At 30.0% G+C, this 9414-nt stretch overlaps 1 protein-coding gene across 1 annotated transcript in view; it reads right to left on the bottom strand.

Moving 5' to 3' along the window:
• LOC105626588 (major royal jelly protein 3-like) overlaps positions 1–1939 on the bottom strand; it is a 7181-nt gene extending 5242 nt beyond the window's left edge. Inside the window, exons 1-3 of the mRNA XM_012207881.1 lie at positions 1750–1939; positions 1370–1536; positions 147–362 (exon numbers count right to left, since the gene is read on the bottom strand). Coding sequence (XP_012063271.1) covers positions 147–362; positions 1370–1536; positions 1750–1939 — 573 coding nt within the window. The remainder of the gene's footprint in view (positions 1–146; positions 363–1369; positions 1537–1749) is intronic.
• Positions 1940–9414: the final 7475 nt, after the last annotated feature.

Below are 9414 nucleotides of genomic sequence, written 5' to 3'. Positions count from 1 at the left end.
TATATTATTAATATTTATTTAATTATTCTCTCTCTCTCTCTCTCTCTCTCTCTCTCTCTCTCTCTTTCTCTCTCTTCTTCTTGATTTTTTGATCTCTTGATCTCTTGTATTAAATAATTTTTTTTAATTAAAAAGAAGATACTAACATTTGCATTATCTTTCACATTTTGACAAATCGGAGCAAAAACAGCAATTGAAGCTATCAATCCAATGCCAGTTTTATTATGAGCAATGTTAAACGGAATTGTAACACGTTTAACCAATTTATCAGTTGATAAATCGAAGATCAGTAGCTGTGGTAAGCATAATTGATCGTCTCCAATTCTGCCTCCATCCACAATGAATAGATGATTGCATTTAATCTGAGATAATAAAAAAATGCAAATAATTTAGGATAAGGCTACTAGTGGATCACTCTTAAAAGAAAAATTTATATTTTTTTTCAGAACGATGTCGAACAATTAATAAAATATTTAATAGTTATAATTGATCATAAAGATTACATCATAAATGATTTTATTTCATTTTGATACATTTATAATTTTTAATTTTAATTATAATAAATGAAATAATGACAATTATTCACATTTAGACCCCACGTATTAATTGCGAATCAATTCATCAAATGCTTCTTTTTTAGATTTAATTTCAACTGAGCATGATATTGACTTTTTTATGAAATCTAATGTTATTTACTACCTACTGTAAGAGCTATAAAGCAATCCTTATGATATTACATTTTGAATGAATTTTTGACATACACGGAGAGAATTTTTCTTTAAAATTTATCCTGAAAATATGGTATAATTGTAGTACAATATAATATTTTAAAGATTTTTACACTTCAGTAAAATTAATCAAACATATTTTATACTTTATTATAGTTTTATTAATGAATGAGAGAGATTTATATTAAAATTCTTTGAAATATAATGTTGTCCTACAACTATACTCATACTTTCAGAGTAAATTCTAAGAAAAAATTCTCTCCGTGTAGTAACCTTAGTTTATCTAGCACCGACAATATAATGTGCAGCGCTATTGCTAAATAATAATAATGATAATTAAAAAAACAATTGACACTTAAAAAAGATAAAACAAATGCTAAAGAATCTTGTGATATGTATTATTTGATGGGAAATATTATAATTATTTAAATATAATATGTGATCCGTAACTAGTACCTGATCTGCATTTAGTGTTTATCCTACATTTTATTGTTTTTATACATAAATAAATTATTAGTAATATGTTAGTGTTCCAATATTAAACATATTTTTGGTTGTTTAAACGTTACAGTGAACTGGTTGTTTAAACGTTACAGTTGAATATATAATTTGTTACTTAAATGGAAGATATTAATACTAACTTGTATTTGATAAACACCGCCTGTAATACCTTTACAATCATCTTTATACCAAGACCAATCTGGATATGGACGTAGAAGTGGCCCACCCTCTCCTTGTTTTTCAGTTACGGTCAACACACCAACTGGTATGCCTTTGTCTCTCATCGCAGTAATAAATACTCTACCATCTATAAAAAATTTTTTTGAAAATGCAACTTGTACTACGTGTATTAGATATTTATCATATGAATATATTTATTACAATAACAGTTATTTATTGCATTAACAATATTAAAATCATATCAAACTAGAGCGTGATGACGTTTAACAGTAATAAAGAAATCCATAAAGAATCTCCATATAAAGAATTATTACAAAATTTATTAATAATATCAACTTACCATTTGCCCTATCTATGTCGTATAAATAAGCTAAATTAGGATCGTATTTGCCGAAGTACATCGCTTCTTCTTTTTGTCGCGGATTGTCCCAGAGAATATCTAGATATTTCCATTCGTATTTGGGAAGCAATTTGCCGAAACTCATAATTGTCATCGACAGAAGTAATATAGCAAGAAAAAAACGTTTCATTTTTTCGTACTAATAGTCAAGTATATGCACAATAATATATATAGCTAAACTGATCTATATGAAATACATATTTCATGGAAGCGGATATATGAATGAGACTTATCTTGGCAAGTATTTATTATATATTCATTAATATATTCGCATTATAATGAAAATTCAAAAATATATTCTCATTAGCTTATCACTGATAAACAATTGTATCCTAATTAGAAGTTGAACTTAGAATTGTTGATACTTTATTTATAAGATCTACATACATTTTCATTTAACGCATTTATATATGTATTGCGTCACATATTATAGTCATTGATAATATATCTAGAATATTTAGTGAATATATATATATATAATATATATCAATTATATTGAGATATATAATTATTACAAACAGTACAGTATGTGTAAGATTATATGTATATAATGTATAGAATTATTACTATTAAATAATCTATTAAATATTCTAATATTATATAATCTATTAAATATCCTTAAATAATTTATCCATTTTATCTTATAGCTTGAAAAAGAAGGTGATTTTTTTAGCAATTTTTATCGGAAAAAGATAAAGATAATGAAGATACTTTATTGTTTTCACATGTTATAATTTTCTCTTTAATTTTAAATTGTATGAAGTCAATATGTTGACTCTTAGTTTACATAAAGTCGAGAAAGAAGCCTCTCCGAACATGGCGCTAGAACGGAAATACTGCAGGTCGCATCAATCATCTAAAAGAGTTCAAAAAACAATTTTCCTATTTAGAAAGAATATCTCTACTGAATAGATGATAATTGACTTTAGATAAAAATTAACAAAATGGCGGTTATTTGAAAAAAAAAGTTCTATTTTTTGCCTTAAATTGTGTTCTTGTTTTTACGATAAAAAAAAGGTATCGATATTGATATAATTAGTCTACTATTCAGTAAAAAAAAAAAACATTGCTCTACAATCGTGCAAAATTTGAAAGCGATACGTTCAATAGTTTTGGCTCTATTATTTCCGTTAGATTGAAAAATATTTCGAGGAAAACGTTTTTAAAGTTTCAATTTTACTTTTTTTTATTATTCATATGCTTATATTTAAGGCCACGTTAAGACTTCTACACAATATTCTACATACTTGACACTGTCAAATTAGCAAAAAAATTTTTTTTTCAATTTTTTTGGCCCCAGCAAGGTAGAATAGATCCTTAAATTAAAATTTAAAATATTTAAAATATATATTTATAATTTATACTTATATAATTAAAAATGTCCATAAATCCACAGGTTTTTATTTTCTGTAATATACATCTTAAAATTGTTCTTTTATTATGAAAGTTTGTTTAGTATGTTCTCATTTGTTAAATATGCAATAGATAATAAAAATTTAAAAACACAATTATCTAGATGTGTTAGATATATTTATTATTATGAATATATTTGATCATATGATTTTGGTATTGCAAATGCAACAAATAACTGTTATTGAAATAAAATAGTAATATATACATATATAAATATTATATATATATATATATATATTTTTTTTTTATATTATTAATTAGGTATTTATTTTCTCGTAACATTCACCGAACTTCATTGCAGCACCATGTATAATGATGTACTTTTCGAAGTGACTTTTGTTCCCGATTACTGTAGCATATTTATTATGTACGTAAATATTTACGTGTCATATAATAAAATGAAATGAGATCATAGGTCATAAGTGGCAGGACCGGTGAATGATACAAGTAATATATATATAATTCGAGCTTTTTTTATAATTCATACATGTACAAGCATTTAAATGCTACACATATATAAGGATAAATATCTTTAAAAATAGATATGTAATGAAAAATACGTAGTAGTTACGCTATTATCATACATTATTGCAATATATGTATATCTCTCTTCATAATGTGGTCATTGTATTATGTATATTCATTCTAATTAGCCATTACTAATGACTTCGCGGAAAGCGAGATTAATTTGGTGTATTATATTACATTATTATTAATCTTATTATTAATCTTATTATAATAATTTTAATTTCTCTCAAAGGAATGATTAGAATGATTGTCTTATTATATAAAATTAACATATAAAGTTTAAAATTAAATTATAATTTTTATTAATTTTAATTAATTATATAAAATATATAATTAAAATATTATAGCGTGACAAGAAGTTTGGCCACAAAGTTTTGTGTCAAATCATTAATAAAAATTATATTTACAAAAAACAAATTTTAGATTTTTTATGTCTTGGATTTTATATTTTATTAAATATTAAAAATAATTATTAATATTTAAAATAGCCATCTTTGATATACAATATTTTAAATAAACTTTAAGATATAACTTTAAGATATTTCAGAAATGCATCATCAATAGCCGCTCATCTTTTCAAGGATCTATTTTTCTAGGCAGTTAATAGAGCGGTCTTTATCAACTAATGAAAATTTTTTGGTACATAATCTTTGATATTTAATAAGATGTAACTAACATAATTTGTTTTATTTTATACGATTCTATCCAGATAGCAAGGTAACGTTATTTATGTTCATTTTGATGTCAAAATTGCAACTGTAATATTATTTTGGCGTCAAAATGACGATAAATAACGTCAACTTTCTATCTACGTAATGACTTAATGAACACATAAAATTTTGTCCTAGAAACTTTTTTGTCACCTGATATTCTTGGCACTTTCATTCTTTAAATCACGGACATAAAGAATTAGCGTAAATTAACTTTAGTGTTTCTTCGTTACGAATATAACAAAAATACACAGAGAGAATGAAACGTGCTACAAGTGGGAGGTGCATACGTGGTCCATCAACGTGTCGTTAGTGATCTGATTCGGAGCAATTGATATTTTGTGATTAAGACTGCGATATCTGGTACAGCTTTCCCAACTACGACAAGCAGTTTCGTGTAAAGTACGTTCAATCTATTATTGATCAAGTAGTGGAATGTTTCCGCTTGTATTCACTTGTATCTGATTGTAATCCCGCGACAAATTACTTTGATATTCCTTTAATCAAATTTTCATTTTGCGACTAATTTTCTATATTTATTGACAACACTTGAAATATTGTTTTTGTTAATGTTTATAAGTTAATATTAGTTTCAATAAAACTTCTATCTTTTCGAGAAATTTCTACGTTCCTTAGATATTTATAAGAATAATTTTATAAAGAAAATAATATTATTTATTATCAAACATGTATATCAATCAAGAAACTTTCTTCGTGTCACATGTGCATTGAAAAAAAAATTAAATTTTAATAAATCATTTGTTTGTTTGAATAGTGCCAATTAAATATTTACCAAATGTAAGTATATATTTATTTGGAACAAACATTAATTTGATTTAATCATTATTTCTTTTTATTGAGTAAACATTTATTTTCTATAATTTTCTAAGTAAATGTTTAGTTGATACTGTGTTCAAATAAATATTTATTAAAATTTAGTATATATATTTTTTCTCATTGCTATTTATTATATATGTTTAGTTCCCTTACATACATGTTGTTCAAGAATGCTTTATATCTCATAAGGATGAAAATAACAATTTTTCCCTGTTATTCTCTATAATGTTTGATGAAGTATCTCGATATTTCATGGAATACGGTTCCCGTGTTCTCTTTTTCTAAATGAGTTATTCTGTTAAAATGTCTTTTTATTTCGCGCGTCCCACGCTATTCTGACTTACGTCACCCCACATGATGAGACGCATTCGTTGCCAATCGCGAGTACCAATAAATGCGCATCGCGCGTCCGCAAAGTTTCAGCCCTCCATCCCTCCGCAAGCGTCGCGCACAACAATCGTTTCCGTTTATTCGCCGACAATGCGCCAAACTTTCCAGTTGGACCGTGCGCTGGCTGGCTGTACGACGCTGGGTAAGCTTGGTATGATGTATTTGCTCGACTGTTCTCGGCCGGGAAACTTGGAAATTTATTCCTGGGGAAATTCGCGCGTTTGAATTTTTAGCAGGCTGACGCGCAGAAGTTTCTTTCTTACGGTGGCAGCGAAACGCCGCCCACCCTCTCGCTTAATCGTCTATAAGAAAGCGATTCTGCTGGAGTCAATCTCTCTGCCTTCTCTTCGCGTGAAACGAGGGCAAAAAGGTCGCTAGAGATCCGAGAATTCATTCGTACCGTTGTGCTCTTCACCCTCTTCTCCACGCGAGAAGTGATTGATCGATCTCTCTCTTTCTCTTTCTCCCTTCACGTTTGTTTCGCGCTGAACATGTTCAAATGGATCGAGAACAGTTTGTTACAGACTTAACGTGCGGTTAGAAAAGGAAATTAAATTCTTGATCTATAGAACAAGAACGTACACTCCAATATTGACAGACGTATCGATTATAACTGATTTTTATCAACGTGAGATAGTAAAGGTGAATAATTTTTCTTTTACAATAGAAATATGATAACAACAATAATAAGTTCTGAAAATTTAATATATATTGCGCAATTTTATAGATATATTTTCGTACATAACAATGTATTGTACTGGAATAAAAGTTCATAGCGCTACTTCATTTGTCTACATGTTTAAAAAAAAAAATTGCTTGTTATACCTTTCGATAGAGCAAAGTTTTAGCTTTAAGAATCTTTTTTTTTAATTGTTCATGGTACGGTGATTTTTAATAGAGTTATAAGCAATCAAAGTCAAAATGCTAATTTTATTTAATTCGGATAAGAATTAATAATAAAAAAATTTTAGGAACATTTTTAAAGTGATTTTGTAGAAAACTTTAAGCTTTTACATTAGAAAGTAGAAAGTGATTGCAAATCTTTCTTGGACGTGACAGATCCACAAAGTGAGAATATCTATTTTGTCAGCTCGTAGTTTTTTATATGTAAAAATTAAACAAATTCACAAAAATTCAAGAAACATTCAATCGAAAGTAGAAATCTATGCTTTAAAATCCTTTTATTAAATTTGAATTTCGTTTATTTTTAATGAAGTTATAGCTACTACTACTTGAATTTGAAGTTTGTAGTGTTACTTGTACCTAATATTTCTCTTCCCTGAACATCGGAATGATTGATAAGCGTAACATCTCACAAATTTTTATATACAAAGTATAATTAAAGAGATAGATAAAGCTTATATAACTTTGATGACGTTAAAGCACTTTGAAGCAACATCTTTGTCGTCCGCGTCTCTTCCTTTTACCTTCACCTCGTTGGATTGTAATTCCCAGCGCATTGATTCAACGTAGGTACATATGACGCCGACTACAGTACACAACGGCCGTAACTTCGAGAACTTTTGTTTGAATTATGTTGAACGAATCGTGGAAACTGGTGACGCTATCGGTGCGTCAGTCGACAGAAACAGTCGTAATGTGCCACTCGAGTTCAGTTCTGTCGCCATCAAGGCAAGGCAGTAATGGCGTTGCAAGCTGCAGGCAGCTACCAACTACCACTGATGATACGAATCGCACAAAAGCCCACTGCGAGAATGTCCCTTTGTGAAAGAGAGAGACAGAGAGATACACAGATAAGGTTTCTTTTATCCATTTGCTTGCTTTCCAGAAACATTGTTGCTCGATGCAACATCGAAAAATTTGGCTACCGGGAAATCAAGTACGATTTTCACAACAATTAGAACAATTGTTAGGAATAAATAAAATAATGATGATGACGGTAATTATTAATGAAGTTTTAGTTTACAAAAGATTCATAAGAGCGAGAAATATTATTGAGAAAAATGTTTTAATTTTGAGTTAGAATCTTTCTAATTTTTTAACTAGTTTATACAAAATTTTTTTGAATGTAAATCGCAGTCACTTTAATCACACGGAAATTGTGAGCGCTTTACATTAAAAAGTGTTACGCAGTATATACATATATCGAAGTAAGCTATTACCGTCTGCGTTGACATTTCGTTTCATCCTGCTCGGCCTCCCTCGAGCTGAAATATTACAAAACGATGCAATTGTTGAATATATAGAGACATCTCGGTCAAAATGCGGTTTCGCGCAGCGCGTTTAATTGCGACGAAATTTACGTCGATCAAATCGTTGACGCGGATAACGACGAAAATTTATTGTCGCGCTAAACGACAAGTCCCCTCCCATCTCACCACGCGTATGATTCTGCTAATTATAATCACGATATCCGTATTATTAATCGTCATTATCGATTGTATCATATTGAACGCGCCGCCGATGACACGCAGGTTGACTTTGCCTGAAGCGTGACCGGTTTGCGAGGCGTAACGTAGTTAATCGTTATTGCTACAGTCGTGCTTGCTGTTAAACGTAGCTAACAACAATATTAATAATCACATTGATTTGATGACGAATACAAATATCAAGGAGCAAAATTAACTGGTTCGATGAGTTAAAATCGAATGTAGATCTAAGTTTATTTCTTGAATTATTTTTAGCTACAGAAAGAACAGTTTGCTGAAATATCTAAAAATTTAGCTAGATACAGATTTTAAAATAATTTTGTTAGATCGTTAAAATAATTAGATAATTAAACTAATTGCTAGAATGTCAATATTTCTTACAAAAAAATTATTTTCAAATCTGTAGCTAAATTTTTCAGCAAAATTGTTCTTTCCGTAAATGTTTTTTTATTATTATTGCTTAAACCAGTCCAAGTAATTATAATGTAGCGGTGACATGTGACAAGATGACCTCTATGTCTGCGTTCGCAGACCGCGACTACAACAATCATCGTCGACCATATGCTCTCTTTCGTCCTCTCCCGGAACGATTCGGCGCGCAACGTCGATGCCGGTAATGACGATAACGAATCGTACTAATGGCGAAGTGGCCCGGCGATTCGTTTTCGACATAACGGTGACGACGCCATCCTCGAATACGCGACTGCTGGATAGGAACAGCTCCGGGACGGTTATCGGAGTCGATCATTCAATTTCGCGTTGCAAATTGTCCTCGCCGGAAACTCATATCCGGGCACTTCCGGTTCTGCCTGGTCCCGCCCCCGGGAAGAAGAAACCTTCGGCAGCGATGGGCCTCAGGCATCCAACGAGGCTGGTTTATGATGGGGACATGCAACAGGAATGAGGGCTCGGAAGGGAAGAAGAGACAGACGGGAGAAAATCGGGGAGACGCAGAAGTCAGGGCTGAGGGTATGGCTTCATCCTGACGCAAATGAGCGGTGAACTTGCTTCCGGTCTGCTCTCCAGTCTGTCATTTTGTCTGCTGCAATCCGCTGCTAAATCTCTCTCACCTGTGTCGAATAATTGATGATTGGTGATTGATTTTATTTCTTCAGCATATTGATTTTATAATTAGATAGAAAATGCTCTTATAATTTTTTATTAAGCAATTTTCTTTAATATTTTTATCCTTTGATAAAATAACTTGATAATTGATTATTATCTTTAACTTCTCATGATCATTTTTTTAGTCTTTGATCAGAGAAGAATTTTTTCATCGACTTTTAATTAAAGAATTTTACTTTTGTTGTTAAATTTCATTTATCATCGTTTAATAA

Source organism: Atta cephalotes, assembly GCF_000143395.1.
Source record: "Atta cephalotes unplaced genomic scaffold scaffold00005, whole genome shotgun sequence".
Taxonomy (NCBI): domain Eukaryota; kingdom Metazoa; phylum Arthropoda; class Insecta; order Hymenoptera; family Formicidae; genus Atta; species Atta cephalotes.
The sequence above is the reverse complement of the archived record's forward strand: the minus strand, read 5'-3'. Positions and strand labels throughout refer to the sequence as shown.